At 37.7% G+C, this 24,811-nt stretch overlaps 4 protein-coding genes across 5 annotated transcripts; all 4 read left to right on the top strand.

Moving 5' to 3' along the window:
- Positions 1-5,420: 5,420 nt before the first annotated feature.
- LOC146660821 (claudin-4-like) lies at positions 5,421-6,014 on the top strand. Its single transcript, XM_085420859.1, has one exon. It carries the CDS (start codon positions 5,421-5,423, stop codon positions 6,012-6,014), a length of 594 nt encoding a protein of 197 aa, XP_085276985.1.
- A 4,415-nt stretch (positions 6,015-10,429) lies between these two features.
- Positions 10,430-11,005, top strand: LOC146660820 (claudin-4-like). The gene has a single exon (XM_085419638.1). The coding sequence runs from the start codon at positions 10,430-10,432 to the stop codon at positions 11,003-11,005; it is 576 nt and encodes a 191-aa protein (XP_085275764.1).
- Positions 11,006-13,539: 2,534 nt separating this feature from the next.
- Positions 13,540-14,103, top strand: LOC146660819 (claudin-4-like). The gene has a single exon (XM_085419640.1). The coding sequence runs from the start codon at positions 13,540-13,542 to the stop codon at positions 14,101-14,103; it is 564 nt and encodes a 187-aa protein (XP_085275766.1).
- Positions 14,104-17,017: 2,914 nt separating this feature from the next.
- Positions 17,018-23,146, top strand: LOC146660818 (sterile alpha motif domain-containing protein 3-like). 2 transcript variants are annotated; one of them, XM_085420850.1, is made up of 7 exons: positions 17,018-17,198; positions 18,136-18,331; positions 18,501-18,659; positions 18,818-18,905; positions 21,624-21,795; positions 21,940-22,019; positions 22,124-23,146. In XM_085420850.1, exons 4-7 carry the CDS (start codon positions 18,864-18,866, stop codon positions 22,418-22,420), a joined length of 591 nt encoding a protein of 196 aa, XP_085276976.1. In that variant the 5' UTR covers positions 17,018-17,198; positions 18,136-18,331; positions 18,501-18,659; positions 18,818-18,863; the 3' UTR covers positions 22,421-23,146. The 2 variants fall into 2 exon arrangements, with proteins under 2 accessions (XP_085276976.1, XP_085276977.1); XM_085420851.1 differs by lacking the exons at positions 17,018-17,198; positions 18,136-18,331; positions 18,501-18,659; positions 18,818-18,905 and adding an exon at positions 21,175-21,359.
- Positions 23,147-24,811: the final 1,665 nt, after the last annotated feature.

Below are 24,811 nucleotides of genomic sequence, written 5' to 3'. Positions count from 1 at the left end.
TACACACCAATTGGTCCTTGGAAGAGCCATGAATACTGTTACGGATCTAGCACTAGATTGCTCCTCAGAGAAAAGATTCATATGGATTACTTTTTTTCGACAAAAAATTGCTTCCTAATATCAAGACTTGTAAATACAATAGCACAGTAATATCACAGTCCACTTGTTTTGGAACTCAGCTTCCCGGATGATCCCTTTGTGTACTCCTGGAGACTCAATCCTCTTCTTTTGTCAGATAAAGAGTTTGTGGAATATCATTCCAAACAAATTGATATCTTTATAAGAACAAACATTACGCCTGGCATGGCCTACAGTACAGTTTGTGAAAACTTAAAAGCATTCTTACGGGGCAATATTATATCATACTGTTCATATACTAGAAAACAGAAACATCTATCTGAATTGATACACCTTATTTCGCAATTGGATGAGCAACACTCTACAACCCCCTCTCCAGATCTGTATAAACAAAGATTAACTTTACAAACTGAACTTAATTTAATCTCAACCCAGCAGTTAGAGTCTATGATTCTCAAATCTAGGGGAAGATGGTTTGAGTACAGACAAATCAAATATGAGGCTATATTATGGGAGCGTGAAGGTATGCCAGGGGGCGGGAAGGATAGAAGTTACTCGGTTCCCCTGGTGTTAGGATTTCAGCACACTGTCCAGGAGGTGCCTTTTAGAGGTAGTCCGGCAGGTATTGCAGCCTATGAATCTGAATTACAGGAGTTAAAAGAGATTGTTAAAAGTCAGCAAGAGCAGTTGAATTAGCTCGCAAGGAGCTGCTTTGAATAGTGCTTATCCTAACCATATCCTGCCATATCCTGTAATAAGGCCGTAATTTGCAGACGGTGCCAGAAGGTTGAGCATTTTGCCAGAGAGTGCCCTGGCGAGCCCACAGTTATGCCTACGCAATCCAGCGCAGGCCTGTTCAAGTAATGTTGCTTGCTCTTCCATTCAGGGAAACTTCCGCCCGGTGAACCATTGAGCCGAGGTTCGGTTGGGGCGTCCTAGGCTCACAGCCTGTAGTACCTGACCCTTTGCCCCAGGTTATTGGTAGGAAACCACTAACCCCTGCTGTTCAAGCCACTACCTCTGTCTTCCCTGGGTATGCATTGTCTGACCTTCGTGTTTTACAGGAGACTGACCCCTTGATTGGAAACCGAGATGGTGGCCTGATGCCAAGGAGCGTGGTCGCACTTCAAGGCGGGCTCTCAGGTTGGCCAGGCAGTGGCGTAGGTCAGTGGAGCGGGATGGCGTCATCGTAGGAGAGGAGAGGCGCCGCAGGTATTGTTGCCCAAATCCCTTCAGGGTCAGGTTTTGTAGTACGGTTATCAGGGTGTTCGGAGAACAGTAGATGTGGTTTCTCAATGGTGATACTGGTTAGGGATGTATGGAAACAGCCAAAAGTGGTGCCAGGAGTCGGCTAAAGATGCACAAACCCATCCTAATGTTTATGTGGGTCATTTGCTGGCATCCCGACCAAAGCAAATCCCTGCAGCTAAATGGCGTAAGACGCGCCACGACCAGTGTGTAAAGGATGCTCCCCTGCGAGAAGGTCAGTTGGTTTACCTGAAGGAAGTTGGGCTTAGAGGCCGTCATGAAATTCAGGGTGTTTGGAGTTAAGTGGTGTATAAAGTGCTTGAGGCCCCTGACCAAAATGGGTCCATGTACACTGTTGCTCTGGTAGATAACCCGAGTCACGTGAAACATGTTCGCTGTTCACAATTAAAGAAGAATGTGGAATTTGAGAGCCTTTGTCCCTTCAGTGCTCCAGTTCAACTACTAGAAACTGCCCCTATAGAGGAACCTATGCAAGATTGTGAGTGGTTTTTATTGGTTTTTGAACCTAATCCGGCCCCAAGAAATTGCCAACCAAGACTGAAGACTCCTCGCCCACGTAGATCAGGCTAGCTAGAACCCTTAAGATCCACTGTGGTGTCGGTTTGCACAAATCTGTTGCCAGGTATTGCTGACGTCCAGAATGGTGTAGCCCCTTTACGTAGGACTACTTGGGCTAATGCTGGGACACACTCGAATCCGCATAATCTTCGCCAGGTAGCAGGGAGTAGAGCAATCAAGGCTGGGAGTCCCCAGGTACTGGTGCCCAATACAATTACCCAGTTTAGTAGGGGTGCAACAATACTCGTATCGGTATCGAACAATACAAATTTTTTTATTTATTTTATCAACTTTTCTTCTGACGATGCGTTCGACTACTCCGCCTAGGCTGCACTGTCGAGCGCAGATCCACTGAGCGCAGCGCAAGCTAGCGAGACAGAAGTTAAGCTCGTTGCAACATGGCAACTGCCTCAATGCTACCCGAAATTGAACCTCCCCCACCCTCATTCAGCTCTGGCGTATGGAACTATCTTGGTTTTCATGTGAAGCATGACCCTGATGTTAGCGCGTCATGGATAAAAGTAAAACAGTATGTTTGATGTGCCACGCAATGCTCAATTACATTTGTGGGACCTAGTGCGTTAACGCAGTTAGATCGTGTTAGATTATAATATTATTTTATGGCATGTTATACCCCTAATTAAAGATTGTGAATTATTATGTAGTTTTAGTTTGCATTATTCTCCTGAATTAGAAGAAGCTGATAACTATTGCATTAGTTAAACTGATTTGCATTACATTAGACTGCTGATTTATTGTGGATGAATGATATTGTTTTATGATGCATTATACTGCTGAGCTATAAGAAATACTGTTTGCAGAAAGTCATCGCCTTATTTGTCTGATTAGAAGAGAACAGAATATACTGGAGTTTTCTGCCCCATCTCAGCAGGAGCAGATGAACGGGGAGCCAAGGTCGTAGCTTAGGCGCCGTGTGAGAGAAAGCATGTGAATGTTTAGGCTTTTATGATAAGGTGGGGGGCACCAGAGGCTATAAGAGTTTGAGCAATGCTCCACCATTTTGAGATCCGAGGCTGTCTGCATACAGTGTCCATCTCCCACGCGTGTGATCATTAAAATCATCGTTTGACTTAACCCGGCCGGACCAGTGTTGTTATTGTGGTTTTTTCTCTTGTCTCCATCCCCAATTTTGAACTCGTAACAATCGTTAACGTGTTGACGCCATCCAGCCCGATCCGCGGTAACTCGTTAACGGAGATTTGCGACGTTATGGCTTTAATGTCATTTTAATGAGATTAACGCTGACAGCACTAGTGGGAACACAATGAATATGACTGCACATTTACACCGACATCATCCTACTGCAAAGACAAGTGGAAGCAGACAAAAACAACAAGCACGCATGCTACAAACTTTACCCGAGTCATTTAGACAGCATATGATTCTCCTTATGGGGACCTGATATGTTTAATATGCTGCTGAGAATATAGCCCAGAAGAAGCGTATACTATAGCTTTTATTTTGGAAAGAGCCATTTCTCTGTAATAAACTCTCTTTTCCAAATATGAGTGATTTCTCGATCAGATAGATTTATTTATTTATTTTATTACTTTGTTGTTTCAGCAAAATTACATATAAAAACTGTACTTTTGAGTTAAAATATATATTTATAATTTTAATAAATGACAACTTAAAAAGGAATGAACATTTTTTTGTATCGAAAAAATATCGAACCGTGACACCAAAGTATCGAACCGAACCGTGAATTTTGTGTATCGTTGCACCCCTACCGTTTAGACCTTGGCAGTAAATGTCAATAGTCAGGACGATACAAATCCCGGGGGTTAATTGTAGTGAAGTCTGCGAATGCAACGCAAAATCTAATATTCTTTCCTGGGGTGTAACTTCCCCGAGGTAGCACCCCTCCGTAATCCCTCGCACCGCTACAATTTGGTGTCTGTCGACAGGATGTAGGTTCAGTGTTAACCTGCCCCAGCCAAATCCTTTCCTCCCCTCCTCGTGCCGCTACATTATAATTGGAGTATATTTGTCTTCTCTCTTGTTAAAAACAAAAAACAGAAAAACCAAACAAAAAACCCTAACACTAGGTCTGCACTTGCAGGCCTCGCTGGTTCAAAGATTTATCCCCATAAACAAAGCAAGACAATCAGAGATCAATCTATTTCAACTTGCAAGGGGAGCCGATCGGATCAGGGTCTTAGAGCTGAAAGCTCCTCACCTGATCCCAGACAACTAAAAAAAAAACAGTGTCCTTACATTCCTTACCAAATAAGAAAACCAGGACCTTACATGAAATGTGCCTGCAGTTAAACACTATAGCTATAACTTCCTCCACCATCCTACAAGTAAGAAAGGGACAGAAAAATATCTGAACATGCAGTTCAGGACAAGGTTTACAAATTTAAGTACAATGACAACTTTTACCAAAATCACCCTAACACTATAGGCTGCACTATTTGGTTATGAAACAACATCAGCATCTTGGCCACTCTGCATGAAACAGACTTTTTGTTAAAATGTTTTTTCAGCAAGTTGAGAAGAACATTGGGTCAAAAGAGCCAGGACCACGACATTCACATTCGTATCATTAATTTTCTGTAGGGGAAATCGGGAGAGAAAGGAAAGAAGAAAACTGTTAGTAAAACATAAACATAAAGATTAAAATATACAAGAATTAACAATTAACAGCACAAACAAAGTGAAAGAAAATCAAAGGAATTAAAAAACATTAACAATTGTTGCCAGTAAACAGGCGTGATATAACACCAGAAAAGGTTTGGTTTGGTGCCTAATGTGTTGCCGGCTTTGTGTGGTTGTATTTCTCACACTATATTCTGCAGTGAAACTGCTTTTCACACAGGGTATTGTTTCTCATCTTTCTCCCACTGCTTCAGAAATATATTCTGTATGCAATTATTACTTCCATGCATTAAACACACACACACACAGACTACTGATCTCACATGTATATGAAGTTCTCAATCATAGTTTCCACTTTAATTTAAACACAGCATTTCTTCAGAAGGATTGAGATTAACAATATAACAACACAAGGCTCAATCTGCTGTGAATAAATCTCACTAATTTTAGTGATCCTGAACAAATTTTGATTTCTTTATTTGCACTGAAATAATTTACTTAGTGACTTTGTGATAAAGTGAATAAAAAGTTAACACTGAGATTAAAATTGTAACAGAGATGTGGCATTTTTCAGCAATGATGATGCACATTTAGTAGGTTCCAATCAAATACTACTTGCATTTTTCAAAGTCAAATTATTATTAGTTCTTCTGTGTGCTATTTTTTGCCGTTATGTGTCACTTTCTTTAGAAACCAGTTTCAACTCAGAGGCAACACTAAAAGCTGTCATCTCCTGTAGAAGTGTGAACAGGAACCGTGGAGGCCACAGTAGAATTCTGAGTATTAAAACCAAATGATAACCACTTCCTTCTCAGCTCTTCAGATAAATTCCTGAATCTCCTGTTAACACATCACCTTTACTCTTTGAAGAGTAAAGGTGCTTCAGCGTCATCATGGTGGCTTGTGAAAGACAGCTTCTGGGCCTGGCCTTGGCCATCATTGGCTTTGTGGGGACCATTAGCATCTGTGCTCTTCCCACATGGAAAGTGCATAAAGTCGACCATCAATCATCGAACAACGTGCAATCTGAAGGTTTGTGGAAAGCCTGTGATACCGTCAGTGCAGAGCATGTGGAGTGCAAACAATATGGAAAACGACTCTATATAAGTCTAGACCTTGAGGTTGCCAGAGTGCTCATCATCATTGCCATTATTATTGGTGTCTTTGGGATCCTGCTCGGTGTTGTTGGGAGCAAATTCATCAACTTTGTGCCAGATGAAATGAAAAAGAGCAAAATAGCTATGGTTTCCGGAGTTGCTATTCTCTTTGCTGGCCTCTTTGTGCTAATACCAGTCTGCTGGACCACCATCACCATCACCTATGTTCTGCAGGGTGACCGTGTAAAGAGTGAACCGGGAGCCTTGCTTTACATTGGCTGGATCACCACAGCACTTCTGTTCCTGGGAGGAGGCCTCCTCTGCAGCTCCTTTATCTGCAGAGATGGAACTGACCAAGATGTTGAGTATGTCAACCCTCACTCTTTGTAAATAGTCTTTTTTACAAAGAGCAGTTACTTAGTTACTCATATTAACCTAAGCTTTGAAATCCAGCAGTCTGTTAAAAAGAAAAAAAAAGGTTGAATGAGTAGTACAAGAAAGTTTAAAATGTAATTAAAATAGGAAAAACTTTCGGCAATTAGGTATGATTGTATTGTAACAGTAAAATTGTCACATTAAGTTGTCGGTTAATAAGAGAATGAGATCATGTTTTGGGCATTTTGAGTTTTGCTTAGTGTTTTTAAAGATGTCTTTTTGGTGGCTGTTTTTCTGAAAGAAGCCAATTAAAAATGTTTGTTTTCTTTTGTTTGGATTTTTAAATGTATTGCATCCAGTGTTGGGCAAGTTACTTTGAAAAAGTAATTAATTTAAATATAAATATATAAAGATAAATCATAACAGACTTCAAAGATACCACAGTGTACTCCTGCTGTGGAGAGGGTTTGTGGAAGAAATGTGAATTCGCAGAAAGCTCATCCTTTGGTGTGTGTATGGATTACGAGCACATACCATTACCTAAAGAGCTGAGGGCTGCCAGAGTACTTATGATCATTGCCATTATCATTGAGCTCCTTGCGATGCTGCTTGGTGCAGCTGGGAGCAAGTTTATTAACTTTGTGCCAATTAAAAGGCAAAGGAGCAAAATGGCTCTGACTTCTGGAATTGCCTACCTCATTGCAGGCCTCTTTGTTCTCATACTAGTCAGCTGGACAGCCAACACCATCAGTGATCATTTTCATCCTGCCCAGTCTCCTTATGATCCTCACCATGGGATGCTTAGGAAGATGGAGTGGGGAACCTCGCTCTACATTGGCTGGTTCACCACCGTCCTTCTGTTCCTGGGAGGAGGCCTCGTCTGCAGCTCCTTTTTCTGCAGGGCAGAAACTGACTAAAACATTAAGTACTCCAACTCTTACCATGTAAGCAAGGCCATATGTAATAAGGCTTATTTTTATACATCGAGCAGTCTATTGGAAATAAGAAAAAGGTTTTCTGAAAGTTTTCATCTTTACTTTGTCCTTTGAATGAGTAGATTAACAAAGTATAAAATCAGATTAAAAAAGAAGAATTTTGCAGTTTGGTTATGTAACTTGCTTCTAAATCCGTTTTGTTGTATCCTACACCATTATAACCACCTTTGCATTTTTTAAAAATTTATTATTTGTGTTGTTCACTTTGTTGTATGAAAAGAGACGTTCCTTTTTTGTGTAAAATCATACAAAGCATGTGCATTTAAAAATGCTATAAAATCTGACTCTGTATCCACTGGTTTAAGTCTATGTTTTATCTTTTAGTATCATCTGTTTATGTGATTGTATACAAGTAAGACTTATCTCAAATGAGAATATATATTTCTGAGCATGTAAAATGATGTGTATTTTTTTATTTCTCTTTTTGGTTCCTTTTTTGTTAAAGTGGCTAAACGCAAAGCTCATTAACCGCAAAGCCGTTTCAGCAGGCTTTTTGCTGACGGTTGCTTAGCCTACTCCAGTTACACACAACAAGAAAGAAAATATAAGGATTTATATATATTTAATACATTTCAATATATTTACCAGTACATTTCAGAATAAATGTAAATATATGTGTGAAAATACAAACAAAATAAACAATCACGTGTACTTGTAATGCTGTGAAGATGTATTCGCATTTATCTGATTTCAGATAAAATATATTTCCCTATATTCTTTATATTGTGAAATAAAAACACTAGTAACTGACACAAGCACAAGACTGCAACACCAGATTTTTATGCTAACAACACCTTTTTGAAGGAATTCTCCTGAATTTCACCAGCGCAAACCGTGCTCGTCCTAAAGATTCAGAAACTAAAACTGTGACAGGAAAAAAAGGAATACAAACGCTTTCGTCTTTTCCTTCATTTTTCTTCCGGTCTCTGATTTAAAAAACAAATTAATGTGAAAAGCACAGCAAAACCCTGGTTAAAATTAGCAAGTTGATATCCAACTTTGTGTGACTGCTTATCCCGTTTGCCAGCGTTAGGGAAAGTGAACCCAGATAATTGACAGTTACCCTGGTTACGCTGAGCTCACTTTGTAGTTTAAGGTTTAAATTTACAGTAAAACTTGCTCTGTTTCATTGGTCTGCCCACAGCAGGAGTCTTCCTGCTTGAGAAGAACTTTCTGCACCTTTTCTGAATGGAGTCATTAAATCTGGTATAAGGCTAAGTAGATATGGTCAAATAAAGCTTCCTGAAGCACCGAATTACTCACAGATTTTCAACACAGTCCTCTTTGGTGACATCTGGTGGCAAAAAATATGAAGAGCAGCTTGAATCTGCAAATTACGAAATACCTCATTATGATTGCCCCCTCTACAGATGTACGTGTTTTGGCAGTTCTCTCTGACATCTGGGTACCGCAGTGGTCCTTTAACACATATTTTTGGGGTGAAAATATTATGTTGACAATTTGTGGGGAGAGTTGCTTATGAACTGGTTTTTATTTATGAAGAAGCAGAACACTGACTGAAAAATTGACAGCGTATGACCCCACTTCCTGCTCAGATCTTCCCTCACAGATAAAAATTACAGCTCTCAAGGACACACTATGTCCATCCTTCCATTCATCCTTTTCAGGGTTGCAGGAGGGCTTTAAGCCTATCCCTGCTGTCTTAGGGCAAGAGGCAGTGTACACCCTGGGCAGTCTGTCACAGGGCTAACACAGATACAGAAGACAACCATTCACACTTAAATTTACACATATGGTGGTGAGAGTCCAATTAACCAACACGAGAAGAGGAGGCTGCATGTGTAAATATATACACTTTGAGATCCTATAAAGAGTGCAACGAGAGCATAAAGTGTAAATGACATTTTCACACGATGTGCAGATACTGAGAGCTAAGTGAACTCTTTCCAACTCTCATGCAAAAGAAAAGTTACTGCACAAAGGTCTTATTTTTACCTGCATTCTCATACTCGGCTCTTCTTTTATCCATAATTCAAGAGAAGTCAAAACTATTTTAAATGACAGTCATATTTTATAATGTGCCGTATGGCTGTCAACAACATTGGTATTCACATGTTCTATATTTAATTTGTGGCTTGGAGATTGCAGCATCAGTACAATCTAATGTGTGCTTTCTCATGCAATGTGAGTGAGCGAGTAAGGAAGCCACTCGAGTGGTTTCAAGTGTGAAAACCACATAAAAACTAGTTCCTGCTCAGCTGCCGCTCACTGTTAAATAACTGGAGCACTCAGACCACATCACCCCTCCTCTTTGAAGCGGTGGAAGACAGTTTCTTGATTTGGCCTCGGCCATCGTCAGTTTACCTATATACAATTAAATCTATCAATCACTAAATTAACTGAAACTGAAAAGAGAGTTAAACACAAAATGAGAGTAAAGAAAGACAGACAGTCAGAGACCCTGTATACTGGCAGCTCCTTTACTTTTGGTTGTTCTGTGTGGGTGAGACAACTAATCTCACCATGTACATCTTGAATAGGTTGAGTATAGATGATATAGTTTCAATAAAAACAATTTTATGACAGAAATTTATTGGACATATCACATTAACCAACTTTAGTTCCTGAAGAAGATTTTTAAAACGTATCCAATGTGAGCACACAGAAGCACATGGATTACAGAAGATCATTAGATGATCTCATCTGAGTACGAGCCAACAGATGAGTAAACTGCACTGAATAAAAGTTTCAGACCATGTGGATGTTCCCCTCTAAATTTAAGTAAACTGAGCATAAAGGACATGCCACTTCATTTAAAACACATGATCACAAGTTGAACCAGGCACAAAGCAACAAATTGCAACAAGAACATCCGGTGATGAAGATGAGTCTGTTATCATCGTTGCAGCTACATATCAGTGACTGAACTACAAGTATCTACTGGTAATGAAGATAATCTGTAGTCACATCTTCTTCCTCGGAACTCTACATCAGTATCTGCTATGAGTAAATCTCACATTTCAGTGAGAATGAAGGAATTTATATTCCTCTATTCATGAGGAAACAATAATGTTTGATTTTGTTTGTATTTAGTCACAAAATGCTGAATCATTAAATACTTTAATGTAATTAACTTAAACCAGGATTGCCACAGACCATTTTAAAAAAATATAATCCAATTGTAATTTTCTTTAGATTTAATTAACAAAAAATTGCGATTTCCTTTGCAACCTTTTTCTAATTATACTTTTTACTCTCTCTGAGAGTCTGGGTTTCCTTCAGAGAACATTTTCAGCTTAAAGGCAACAATATGTCTTTTCCTTTAACAGCATGATTAGTGAGTTGGAAACTAGTCAGCTCCTCTGATCATGAAAAACACATAAAAACCACTTCCTGCCCAGCTCTTTTCTAAATTACTGCAACTCTCAAGAACACACTGTCTTTCCTCTTTGAAGAGCTCAAGAAAACTTCATCATGAAACCTGGCGGGAGACAGCTTCTAGGTTTGGTCTTGGCCATTTTCGGAGTCCTGGGGAGCATCATAAGCTGTGCTCTCCCCACATGGAGATCCCCTGAGTGGGGGAAATCAGAGGGTTTGTGGAAGTCCTGTAACTTTGATTATCGTTACTATCCACGACCAACAACAGAGTGCAAATCTTATGATTCTCTGCTGGCCTTACCTCAAGACCTGCAGGCTGCCAGAGTGCTCATCGTCTTCGCCATCATTGTCGGGATCTTTGGAGTCATAGTTGGTGTTGTCGGGGGCAACTGCACCAACTTGGTGTCAAATAAGAGGAAAAATAGCAAAGTGGCTATAGCTTCTGGAATTATCTTCATCATATCAGGTGTCCTGGTGATCATTCCAATCTGCTGGAGCACCATCACAACTCTCACCATGGCGAAAACGTCTTACTACGGACCTCCATTGATGGGAGCCTCACTCTACATCGGCTGGGCATCTGCAGGGCTGCTGTTACTGGGAGGAAGCCTCCTCTGCTTCTTTTGTTCACGCAGTAATGAGAATGAATACTCCAAACCTAGCTCTGTGTAAAAATATATAAATACTTCTATAAACTAAATAAATTTAAATGTATACAGTCTCTAGGGATCAAGAGAAATGTTTTAGAAAAGCTTTACTGTATTTTTCTTGACTGAGTAAAAAAATAAAGCATGGAATGTGACCAAAACAGGCAAAAATGTTTGCAGTGTAATTGTGTAAAACAAATATTTCTTTTAGTCCAGGGGTTTTTCTAGGTAGTCTTCTTCATTTCAACTTTCAAAAAAGTCTGACAGGGAAACCAATGTTTTAAGTGTAGGTCAGGTCTGTGATTACTCTTTCATCACTGAACTGCTGTCACTGATTTGTATCCACGGTGTGAATAGTGTCCTCATTTTTCTTTTCTTTTCCTTCTTTATGTAAGATTGCATGCCAGTAAAATTTTATAAGTGATGGTGTATATTTACTTTTTTTATCTGATCATGATGGATCTTTTTCTGTGAAGGTTTAATAAACATAATCAGAATGTATTTGTGTTTATGTAGATCTCTCATGATTTAAAAGACTAATGAGAATTAAGTTTTTTTTTCATTGAAGATCAAGAGGAGAGGAAAATATTTTTAATAAAGACAACACTGTTGAGCTTCATTTTTTGCATTTCTAATTTACAGTGTAAAATATTTGTTGTAAAAACCAAGCAATTAGTGTCTGTATACGTGTGTGTCGGTCTGTGGTTACACTTTATCATTCAAGCAACAGGCTACATGTACTGCAGGAAACACATGTTCATCATAGTTAATAAATGTAGTTGCATATGCAGTCTAGTTCAACATTAAAGAAAGTTATTTTGTAATACATTAAACCACAAATTAAAAATCATATGAAAGAAGAGTCAGTTTTGATTTTCTTTATTACTTTGAAAGTGCTCCTAGGCAAAGCTAAACTAAACTGACATTAAATAGCAAACCACTGCCACAGAACATTGAGCTGCTATCTCCAAGTTGTCCTATAAATAGTTCAACCTACTTTCTGCACACATTTTCTGCGCTAAATGAAATGAAATAACATGTTAGTATCAAACCCAGCATTCACATGTGAAGACTGATAACATTTGTTTAATGCTAATGTTTTGTTCTAGTTGTGAGGGGAAACACAAAAATTCTTGTGTAGATATTTTTTTTCCACTTTAAAAACATGTAGTAGTTTGCCTTTGCATGCCAAATTATAACCTCAGTGTGTGAGATGTTGGTGTTTTTTCACCTCTGAATGCAAACATAGAAAAAAAGACACTGGATGGTCTGTTTGTCTTTTTCTAAATAAATGTGTTGTGAAATGTTTAATTCATATTTAACAATTAAATTATAACATTTTCTTATCCTATAATATATTCAATTATACCAACACTGTTATTATTAGTTTACCCACAGGGAAATGTGGCATTTCCAGTTTTAAAGCAGGATTGGAGAAGCTTGGGAAAACTTGTACAAAAATAAAGAAATTACTGTAGATCGTACATCGGTGGAAATCATACATATAGTAGCATATATTACCACATTAGATTGGTTACTTTTTATAAATACTTAGAAGTCTACAATGTCTATAATGTGAGTGTGTTTACCTGTCAAACACGAGGAAAGTGTTTGTGTGAGAATCCATTAGTGTTTTCATTTTCTCTTTAAAGAAGACTGATATTCACACTGTCATGGTTCTGGGTCATTCGACCCAGCATTTTAAGTTTATGATTTCTTTCTGTTGTATTGTTATGTTTTAGTTTTCTGTTACTTAGTTTAGTCGTGGTTTTTCCTGCTGAGTTATTTCTACTCCTGGCACATGTTTTCACTTTTCATTAAGTTCCTGTCTTCCTGTGTCGCCTGCTCCTGGGTCCTTAACTCGCCACACATGATTTGCTTCCAGATCGTTACACACACACACACACACACACACACACACACACACACACACACACACACACACACACACACACACACGCACGCACACACACACACACACACACACACACACACACACACACACACATGGCTACATGCCAGTCCAGAGAGACAGTGAAGTCACTCTGAAAATCACCTGTTCTTCCTTCAAACTCTACTTTAGCATCTGCTGTGAATAAATTTCACACTTTTCAGTGAAAAATATTTGATTTTGGTTGTGTTTTATCACCTTCAATCTTAATAAATGAAAAGTTGACAGTGAAACTAAAGTACCCCTGAAGTAGTGTTATTTTTTCCACTATTATCTGTTGGGGACATATAGCAGTTCATTTAGAACAGTTAGTATCATTCGACTAAAAAAAGAGCTTTTTCAAAATATTTCAAATGATAAAATAAGCAATTATATCTTTGTGCCTCTTTTGGTACATGCATCTCTGTAACACTATGTTTCATTTAGAAACAGTTTTTTAGCTAAAGGGTAGTACTAAATAATCAGCAAACTTTAAATATGTGAATACTCATTGAGGAAGCTACAGACATCTCTGGTTATAAAAACCACCTACAAACCACTTCCCACTCAGCTCTTTGCTCACATATAAGCTACTGCAGCTCTCAAGAATACGCCAAGAAATCATTATAATGAAGGCTAGTGGAAGGCAGCTTCTGGGTTTGGTCTTTGCCATCTTCGGCTCTCTTGGATGCATGGCCATCTGCATCGGCTCCACTTGGAAATTTGCTCAGAATAATGGGCTGGGTTTGTGGAAGTACTGTGAGAGTCAGGACTATTACTACAGGACAGCATGTGAAGCTTATATTTCTCTGGATGTACCTCAAGAACTGAAGGCTGCCAGAGTGCTCACCATCATGGCCATCATCATCAATGTTTTTGGCATCATGCTTGGTGTGGTAGGGGGCAACTGCACCACCAATGATCAGGATGAAAGGCAAAAGACTAAAGAGGCCTTTGTTTCTGGAATTGCCTTCATCATTGCAGGTGTCTTGGTGCTCATACCAGTCTGCTGGACCACAATCACCATAGCTCATGAATCCTACAATGAAGAATACAGAATGGGAGCTGCGCTCCACATCGGGTGGGTGTCTGTAGGGCTGCTGATACTGGGTGGAAGTCTCCTTTGCAGCTCCTGGCCACTCAAAAAGGAGACTAGCTATGATGTTAAGTACTCCCAACCTCCCTCTGTGTAAATCAGGGTCTTGTAAAAAGAAAAAGCAGTTAATTAGAAAGAGTAAAAGCTCTTTGAAACTTAAATGTGTGATTTGGATGAGTAGTAAAGTTTGTGTATTTAAACTTTCTGTAAAATCTGACTGAGCAGCCACAAGTTTAAATCTATGATTTATTAAACTGGTTCAATATTGATAGTGATTTGGATTATTGTCTTACTTGCTGTTTTTAAATACTTCTTTTTATATTTGGTTTTTGCTTGTCTGTTTAATGTGTGAGCATGTACCATTAAAATGTACATTAAATTTACTCACAAGCATGTGAGAGCAGACATTTCTTCGTTGCATCTGATGGCAGTGGCTCTTTATTTTCAAACATCTAAATAAAGAGTCTGATTACAATTTGTGTTTATGTCTTCATTTATAAGATACTAAGGAGTTGTGTATATTATTGCATAAAGAGTGGGTCAAGGGAGAGAGAAATATTCAATTCAGTTCAGTTGTATTTATTTATGCAGGTACCTCAAGGTACTTTGTGCTACAATAATAGTATAGCCAACAGTAGTGTGTGCCCTCATAAAGACGTATTTCATGTTTTTTGTTTACAAATAGTCTGATAATGGAATACAGTATAATACGGGGACCTCAAACATGTGGCCCGGGGGCCACTTGTGGCACACGTCACCCGTACTTGCAGCCCATATATCGACGTGACGAAATATAATGCAGTTTGGTACTTGAAGTTACTTTTTTTGTTACGAGAGTTTGTTTGTTGTTGAGTGCAATGTTAAAATAAGTTCTTAAAAAGAAAAAAAATTAATATGAATGCAATATGAGCAGAGAGCACAAACCTGTTGAGGGATTCACAGTGTTAGTTCAGTAGTGAGAGACTTATTTCTAAAGAAAACAATTTTCACTACAGTCAAAAACTAACGTGTACATTTATGTCTGCATTTTTATTTTGTTAAATACAAACAAAATTATAGCAGAAGTGTTGCCACGTATCTGACCAGAATGAGAGCGCCAATGTGTTTATTTGGTAGTTCAATGAAAGGCTTCGGTTAGTTAAGAGTGAGAAAAAGAAATTGTGTTCATGTTTGCAGTTTTGTTTTGTTATACAATAATCAAAATTTAAAAGAACAAACAAAACACGACGTTTTCAGAAATATTTGTGGGCGTTTGTTTGTTTTTATGCTTCTTGAACACTAAAGTGGCCCTCCAATGAGATGACGGTACCAGCCGTGGCCCACGGCTCATTTCAGTTTGAAACCCTTAGTGTAGTGGGTGATTTAAAAAGCAAAACTTTCACAGTCCTCATAATGACACCGGGAAGGGCTTGATTAAACACTGAAACTGCTAAAATTAGCTTTGGACTTTTAATCATATGTTAGCTTGTAGTGATTTAATCACCAAAAATGTTTTTAGGAATTCACATTATGTACAAATGAAATGAAAAGCCAAAAAGTAATAATAATAATAATAATAATAATAATAATAATAATAATAATAATAATAATAATATTGTTGACACAGAATATCTACGAGGCAAAGCCTCACAAGTGGGGGGAAATACAGGAACCACCATGAGGCCACTTCTTTTTCAGTTTAGAATATAATTTAGTGCCAAACAGGTCTGATTATTAGTCTATTAAAGACACAATCATCCTTTAATGAGAAAACCGCAAATCAAAAATCAAATAAAAGTTGAAGTAAGATGTTTTTCTTTGCTTTATTATTTTTTCATTACTCTTCTAGGCATAGCTTGAAATAAAAAAAAAGTTAAGTGAGCATCAAACCATTGCTACAAACGTTTGTGGCTTTTGCTGTTTGATGTGGCAGTCCAAAATGGCTCTTAGAGCCAGATCTTTGACGTGGACGACGCGAGCCGGCTCCTTATCTCGAGCTGTGTTTTTTTTTTCTTTCTCTCACCCTCTCTCTCGCACTTTTTTTCCGCTTCACTCTGCACGCGAGCCTTGTACTTTACGCTGGGAAGAGGGGGGAGGGGCGGTAGTTACACTCGCAGTAGCACAGGAACAGAGCAAGAGAGAAAGAGAGCCAGGGTCACATTAGAAAGGTATAGTAATCATCCACAACTATTTTCAGTTGCGGATGATAAAGGATTCAGAAAGTTTATTCATGCAGGCCCATATGACAGAGAATGTGCATCTTCTTTTTGTTTTCATATTTTAATTTATATTTAATTGTGTTGTGGTTTGCAGCGTTTTGTGTTGTTTCACTTTAAATTAGTTTAAAAGGAAAAAGCTGAAAATTTAATTAGTTAAAAGTTGAACTGTGAATAGTTGGTTTTTGTCTTATATGATTTATTTATTTTAATGTGGAGTGAATAAATAAAAGTATATTTACGGTGGCCCCTACACAGTCAGAAATAGGGGTACGGAAGGGGTACATTACTGTGCCCCAAGGTACAAAAATGACATTAATACAGTCTAAGGACAAATATTGGACCTCGGGGTAACTATCTGTACCTTTTTTAGCGTCTGAAAGGTACATACATGTTCCTTAATTGTGAAAAGTACTTATTTGTACCCATTCTTTCAAAAGATAAAGTACAGGTTGATTAAGCTCTTTTTGATTAGAGGTTTTTTTTTTTTATTCTTTTTGACAGTAATTTATTTGCAACTGTATTGATATAAGCATATATTTTAGTGTTTTTATTTTTTATTATTTTCATTGCTGTTGCTGTTTTTGTATTCCCTGAACCCCCCCTTATTTTTAAGCTGCTTTAAGAACAATGAATTTATTTGAAAGAAAAAAAAGTAAAAATGCATTTAAAAATTTTTTTAAGAGAGTGTTTTTTTTTTTAAGTATAACTATTTGGATGAATTGCAAAAAAGCACCCTTATTGAACTCGGAGTGCGAGTTGAGCCCATCCTCACAACATCAAACAAAAAGTAGAAGAAGAAACTCAACGAATAGCTGGTGGATTCTAGAATTTTCTGTAAATGCAGCAGGTGCCATTTTGTTTTATCAACGGAGGGAGATGGATTACGAACTTGCAAGTCCTGGTGTGCTCTGTTCACTTTCAACCGAGGAACTCTTAACAAAAATACAAGAGTGGGGCTTAGATGTCACCGAAGCTGAAGCTCAGCATTTCAGAGGTAAGTTTTATTTTAAGAAAAATGTAGCGTAATTACTAATTATTGGTTTAGCCTAGCTTAACGTATATTAGCAATTTAGCTAGTTTCGGCACTCTCTTAGCTCAAATTATGTCTTTTTACAAACGTTTTTACAAACGTTTCATGTGTAAAGTTGAGGTCACAGTTCTGAAAAATGTGTACACATAGTATTTGTATAAGTTTGAACTTATATATGTGGTTTGGCCACAGTCTATGGGTTCGGTAACCCCTGCGCAGCGGAACGGCGCGAAATTTGATTCCCTGGTAGCTGAATGCAGTTTACCGTTAGTGTATTAATGGTTTAATAAAATCACGTTTTTACATCCATTCCAAGGCCATCAACACACATGGGCGGCTGAATATAACGTCTAAAGGAAATATCTTAACACCGCACTTCTTTAAAATATAACAAGGGTGTCGCAGCTGGGGTTTGATAGTCGCGTTTTAAGCAATGTGGGAACTTTTTCAGCATGTAATCTGAGCTTGTAATACGGTCCTGCGGGTGTTATCGCTATAAGTAATCGGTCTGAAAGAACAGACGGCAGAAACTGTCGGAAATCTGGAGAAAGGAGTCACCTTAGTAGTGAATATTAACAAATTACAGCATTCTAGTCTTTTTTTTTCTTCCAAACTTGAAAGGGCACAAAAGCATGCTCAGACTCTGCTCTCCTGTGTCCAGTAGTCCCAAACAAACATCTAAATTTAAAAATGAAAACTTTGCATATCAAGAGGATTCACTCTAAAGATTTGCTTTATTTTATTTAATTTACTGATTTTTTTAAATGAATATTTCTTTGAACTGAAAGAAGTTGTACAAAAGGTTTTAATGTGTGTGATATACGGTTTTTACCCATGTAAAAATGTGGTGATAAATATTCTTACATGGAATTTAGAGTTTGTACTACCATTTATCTTGCAGACAATGAGGTTGATGGTGACACAGTTGACTGCGGTCTTACTGAGACTATGGTTGCATACCTTTTCCAAGGATCCTTCAAAAAGCAGGTTAAATTCAACCAATTTGTGTCAAGGATGAAGGAATCTTCAGTGACACTGACTCTACAGACTGTCTCTCCAGAAGACTGGCAACCATCTACTTTGTCAACTTCAATAAGGTATTTTCTTATTTATAATGAAGTTAGTATGTCTGAAACATACATGTTGGCTGTTATGCACTTTTAGGATTTAGTTAATATGATCATTGTTTCTACCATATGTATTGTTACTGTAGTGTTTTATACTTCAATTCATGCAATAAAAACAAACGCTTAACTGTTTTCACAGCAATGAAAATACTTTGAGACTACCAGCGTCTTTTGAAATTCCAAGATTTCCCAAAAATCTCCAACTAAAACTGGACAACAAAGAACCGTGCCATAAAAATCCAAGGGACAGACACACAATAATCAGAGTTCTATATGAAGCTGTGGCACAGTATACTATGTAAGTTAATCAGGGTAATGTTAGCTTGTTGCTTTAGAAAAAGCTGAATCTGTCATATTGAAAATAAACGCTACATTACTAAGAAACAATAACTGATACTTGATAAAGTTTGTTTGTCAGCAGTTGCTCTAACACTTATGTTTCTTCTGATATTACAGGTAACCCACAAATTCTGAATATGTGCAAGCTGTGAAGACGCTGGTAATGAAGTATCCTTTCCTCAAGGATCGTGAGGGAAATGGTTATGTAAGTTAAATTTAAAATTTGCATAAGGTTCCTTCAAGATTACAAAGTAAAAGTGAAGCTTTTTTCAATCTTGTTTTGTTAGTAAGACAATCTGTAGCCTCTCAGTAGGTTTGTATGAAGTATGTTTACTGATTCTTTGTTGGGTGTATTTTGTGTAGATTGTTTTTACAGTAACTTATGTTTCTGTTCAACAAGCACACATGGCATATGTCTTTGAGACGTAAATTCAAATCAGAGCGGGCACCACTAGTCGACAGTGAGGCAGTGAGGCGTTGTAAGGAGAAGTTTGGTTCTACGAGGAGAGGGCAGCCTAATAAATGTCAATGAACAAGTCAGAGAAATGTTTGTCAGGTTGGTGTGAGGGACATCTTGAGCTATAAAATGTTCTTGCCTCTGTTATTACATCTAAAACTAAGGATTAGGGATGCAACTGTACCCCTTTTTTTTCAAACCGAAACAATACCAATACTTGGATTAGAGCACTTGCTAATACAAAGTACCAGTGCTAATACTTCTACCTCACAAAATATTATTAATTAGAAGGCGCTAAAAGAGGGTGAACTAGATTTTTTTAAAAAAACAAAAAACATTTTAAATATGACTCCAAAACTAAAATTTCAAGTTAACAATTAAGATTTTATGTGAAATTATTTCAGACTTTCCATATTTTAAATATTGGTTCATGGTATCGGTTAACTTTAACCGATACGAGTTCTTTGTGATGCACAGATCGTGTCAGCTCTAATTGTATATTTAGTCTTATGTTGGGTTTCTAATCTGTTTTGACTTTCTCTTCTCACTCTTGCTTTCTTTCAAGGGACCATGCGTCCAAGGAGAGGATTTATTATCCATAGACGCCCACTTAAAGGTCTTACAGTGCCAATTAGAGCAGGGCGATATGGCCAAAAATATTTATCACGATATATATTTGAAAATTTGCGATAACGATATAACTGACGATATAATTGATGCGAGACAAAATACAACTCCACAACATTACTAGCGCAAAAAGACAACCTTCCATTTATTTTCACGTAAACAAGAAGCTGGTTTTTATGTACATTAAAGCTTTATAAAAATGTAACAGTGCAAATGCAAATTCCTTGCTGAAAGTTTAACCCAAAGGCATTTCCAGTAGAAATGGGCTGACATATCCTGAGCATAACCATGTATAATATCCACTGAAGTTAAAAAGAGGTGCTTTGCAACATTAAACTGCAGTGTGCAGTACGCATTTTTCGGACCATAAGGTACACGGGATTATAAGGCACATTAAGCGAAACAAAGCAGTCAGATAAATCAAACTTTATTAAACTCATTCTTCTTGCTTCCTCCACTTCTGTACCATTGATTCATTAATGTTGAATTCTCTGGCAGCTGCTCTATTCCCATGTTGTTGCAGTATATTAATGACTAACCTCGTATTGTGGATGGATTATCTCAGTTGTTCTCCTGACTGAAGTTTGGTCCGTTTACAGCATCCTGCCATGCGATTGCATTTGTCTCTAACCATGAGGAACCTTCACGTTAACTTTTATAAGTGGAAAAGTGTTAGTGTTTGTCCTCCAGCTTCACTGTTTATGTTATGCTAACATAGCTGTGTCGCTAGCGATCACGTAGCACATCATTATATACCAGCTAGCCCAACTTCAGTAACCCTACAAACGTCACTGCTGTTTAGTTTCCTGTCTTCATTTATGTTGGAAGTGATAGCAGAGCTGTACGTTTGAATTTTTTCAGAAATCTCTGTCAGAACGTGCTATATCATGCTTAGGTAACTAGCGAAACTAGCGAGCTAACTTCCGCTAGCTTCCTGCTAACTTCTAACTCCGTTAAATGTAATAACTTTTGTTTTCATGGATGCCTGGAAGTTAAACTTTATAGTTACACCTGGTAAAGCAGCAATGCTGATCGTTTTATTAAAGATCAAAGAATTTAGACAGTTTTCAACTCTCAGTGATGCTGCAGTGTTGTTTGACCTGAAGTCAAATATACGGAGTTTGGGACCCAGATTACTCCCAGATTTAAGAGCATCTTAGTCCGACAAACACGACAATAACAACGGCCGCTTGCATGTTCTGCAAAAAAATGTGCTTTGTTGTGTATCTGACGGACAAACACCAAACCAGTTCCACATCACGGAAGTTGCACCATTTTTACAAACCAACAATCGGCCATGTGCGTATGAAAACAAAGGCACTGCGCATGCGCGTTTTACTCCCATTCTATCGCAATATTTCATTTTCCTATCGTTGCCTAACATTATACCGGTATTACCGTGAACAGTATAATATGGCCCAGCCCTAGTGCCAATATCAGAAGATGCAACCAGATACGATGGTGGTTCATAACCGTGTGCAGCAAACGTTTGCTTGGCGGCAGAAAGAAATTGCAAATGGTATGCCTGTGGAGGATGTGTTGAAGAAGTACCCCTTCTTAGGGATGCCTACTGGTGTAAGTCAGAAAGCTGGATTGAACTTGGAAATAGCTGTCACATTTAACATGTTTATAGTAGTAAATTTTATTTGCCCTTGACCTTGTTTTCTTCATCTGTCCCTCTTTCCTTTTTTCGTATGTTCATGTAACTTCTTACAGTATTGTTGTTAAATTCTATAAAAAAAATAATTATGCAGCACCATACATAATTAATATCAACTTTAGATTATTTCATTTTCATACACTGTTATTTTGTACTGAAAATGAATTTTTTACTTGTAGCTGTGCAACGAACTCGGGTGGATCCAACCAACAACGGGTAATGTAAGCCAGCGATTTCGTGAAGGGCTCTCATGTGTTGCAGCAAAGGTGATTGACCTTACACAAGGGAAAACCCCACTCTACCAGCTCTACCTTGATGCAAGAGAGGAGGCTCTCACTGATGACCTACCGGGTATTTGCTTTTTTTTTTTTTTTTTTTTTTTCTTTTTTTTTTTTTTTTAACTTCAAGGCTTCCATTTTATATAATTTTTATAGGTAACTGGAAATGCCAGATAAAATGCATGGGTGATCTTGTGTTTTGTTGTTCTTTTGGCAGATCTTGACACAAGGGCTGCACTTTTATTCCTGCCATACGTCTTCAAGGAGAAACTGGATCTCTTTGTCATACTTGGAGAGGTGTGTGTATTAAAATATTTAGTCTATATAAAAGGAAAACAAATGTATCTTTTGTTAAGAGACTAATATATTGCTTTCCTCTACCTTCTCTTTTGACTTCAAAGGTTCATCCTAAAACCCCCTATCCAACTGTTCAGCTACTTCATGAAGACTGGAAACCAGTGTTCTCCAGAAGCGCTCCAAATATTGTGAAGTTGGATGGCAGTGAAGTGTGCAGAAGCTCGTGTATTTTTGAAGGAATCATCTCTTCTTTCTGCTTGTATTTTGTCTTCAACCTTGCTTATCCAAAACATCTGAAGAACACCCTGATTTTTCTCCAAAAGTACATTGTGAAAATAGATGAGGGTGAGGATCGGCCTCTGCCAATCACAGTCACCAGACAAATAAATCTTCTGTATTGACCACCATGCCTCAGCCATATCAGTGCTCCAAATGTGGCAGAAGAACCTTTAGTTTGACAAAGCTTATTCAGCACATAGGACTTATTCATTCCCATGATGCCAATTTTGATATAACCTGTGGACTCAGTGACTGCTGTTCTTCCTTCAAAAAATATGAATCTTTCAGACGACATGTGTATAGGAAACACAGAGAACAGGTGTTGTGTTAATATTGACACAATGTGGGTCTTTTGTGGAAAAATTCTCATTCCTCTGTTATATGACAACCATTTTCATTCATACAGTGTTAGAGTTGATAGTGAATGGACGTTGCTAAAACCTGGACAGGAAATTGATGTTGCAGCTTATGACACATACTCTGTTGATAACAGTTTGTATGTAACAGTTAAGCAATGTATTTAAGAAGGTAATAAATGTGACAAGTATTTTTGACTTTGTATCTTCAATTTTTCAAATCTTGAGAGGAAAAATATAGGAAATCTGTGTGTAGATACTGAACCTTTAGAAAGACATTTTTGTACTCCTTTTAAGGGTTCTTTTTTGTACTTTATACTAAGGGTACAATTTTGCCCTTTAAAGTACAGGTTTGACGTGTAAAAGGTACAAATTACAAGGGTACAAATCAGTACCCACAGTTTAGGGTACAGAACGGTACCTTAGAGGGTACCACCCCAGTGACAAGCCATTGTACCCCTATAGGTACATTTCTGTACTTTAATTTCTGAGTGTGTAGAGACAAAGCATGTGCAAACTCCAAAGCACGTACAAATCACAACAGAAGTGCTCCAGGATGCTAGGGGCAGTGTTGAGCTTTTGTTACCTAGTGGCTACACAAGCCAGGAAGTACCAACGACCCGATTTTGTGTGTGGTAGTAACAGGTAAATGAACATTTTCTTTTTTAAATTATTTGAATATATACAGTGCTTGTGTATAAATACACAAACAATACACATATGCTTTCAATTGTGTAATTTGAGTGATCTGGGTAGCTCTGTTTTGGAAGTTCAGTTAACGCTAGAAATGTGTTTTGGAGTTTGTACGTGTTTTGTCTCAAGAGGCCACCATAAATATTTATATATAAACATATATAAATAAAACCACTTTTTTTTACATTAGTAATTCCTATTGTGCATAATTTTATATTATTGTTAATAAGAAATTAATTAAAGCAACAAAAAAACCAGAAGAGCCGGTTCGGAGCCGGTTCGGAGCCGAAAGAGCCGGCTCTCTAAAAAGAGCCAGAAATCCCATCACTAGACTGCGGTTATCTCTAAGTTGTTCTTTATATAGTTCAGCCTACTTTCAGTGCTTATTTCCTCTGCTAAATGTTTCACGCTTCAACAGATTAGAATCAAACCCAGCATTTACATGTGAAGACTGACTGATCTAATTTGTTTATTGCTGTTTGTCTGTTTCCAAAGAAAGTTTACCTTTTTTTTTTTTTTTTTTTACTATTTTGATGTTTTGTTTATAGGGGTGGAAGGAAACACACACATTTTGGTATAGATCATTTTCAATATTAAAATGATGTAGTAGCAGTTGGATGTGTAAGTGTAAGCATCAAAAAGATACAGTGGAGCAGGTTTAACTATGCCTTTCTTTAGCAAAGAAAAAACAAACAGTCATAACAATACACAATATTTTATAATACACATATTTATCTTTAGTTGCACGGTCTTATCTGATTGTCTGTTTCTGAAAATATTTTTCTTTTTTGCTTATTTATTTGTTTTTTAAATTTGTTTATTAATCAAGGTCTGCATTTGCTAATGTGGCTGTTTAGGATTTTTGTTTTTGCTATACTTTTTGTTTTGTACTGTAAATGCAGAAAAGTAGTGTTCACATATTTTATATACTAATTTGAAACTAATGTACTCATCAAATAACTTTGACACAAGTCACAGAGCATTTGGATGTCCCCCTCTACAATTCAGTAAAGTGAGTAATAGTTGTATGCTATCTCATGCTAAAACAAAATGATCACAAGCTGAACAGGGAACGGAGCAACAAATTGCAAAGAGGGCTTCCCGAGATAAAGATAAACCTGATATCATTCAAACCACCAACATGTCAGTCCATGTGTGCCATATGTCCTTTCCAGGAACTTAACATTACCATCTGCTGTCAATAAATCTCACATTTCAGTGAAACTGAAGCAAAGACATTGTGGCAGTGCAAGGCGAGGAAAAGGGTGAGGTGAGGCAAAAAGAGAAAAGGGAACAAATGATGATGTTACAAACACAAAGGCAGTGGTGTGGTGATTGGGAGTCTGAAAGCTTCACAATTATAGAGTTGTGAAGTTGAACAACCCAACAACGTCACACTGATAATTTGAAACAGATAATCTGTAGTTTAACACTATGGTAATTACCAAGAAGGCACTCAGGTTG

The sequence above is a fragment of the Rhamphochromis longiceps genome, linkage group LG10 (genome assembly GCF_057381845.1).
Source record: "Rhamphochromis longiceps isolate RC_006_pf linkage group LG10, R_longiceps_female_GT1.1, whole genome shotgun sequence".
NCBI lineage: Eukaryota > Metazoa > Chordata > Actinopteri > Cichliformes > Cichlidae > Rhamphochromis > Rhamphochromis longiceps.
This window is presented reverse-complemented; position numbering and strand designations above follow the sequence as displayed.

Coding starts and splice junctions, on each gene's coding strand:
- LOC146660821 (XM_085420859.1), top strand. CDS start 5,421: ATGGTGGCTTGTGAAAGACAGCTTCTGGGCCTGGCCTTGGCCATCATT.
- LOC146660818 (XM_085420851.1), top strand. CDS start 21,228: ATGCAACCAGATACGATGGTGGTTCATAACCGTGTGCAGCAAACGTTT. Junction 21,796..21,939: donor TCTCACTGATGACCTACCGG/GTATTTGCTTTT, acceptor TTCTTTTGGCAG/ATCTTGACACAAGGGCTGCA. Junction 22,020..22,123: donor TCTTTGTCATACTTGGAGAG/GTGTGTGTATTA, acceptor TTGACTTCAAAG/GTTCATCCTAAAACCCCCTA.
- LOC146660820 (XM_085419638.1), top strand. CDS start 10,430: ATGAAACCTGGCGGGAGACAGCTTCTAGGTTTGGTCTTGGCCATTTTC.
- LOC146660819 (XM_085419640.1), top strand. CDS start 13,540: ATGAAGGCTAGTGGAAGGCAGCTTCTGGGTTTGGTCTTTGCCATCTTC.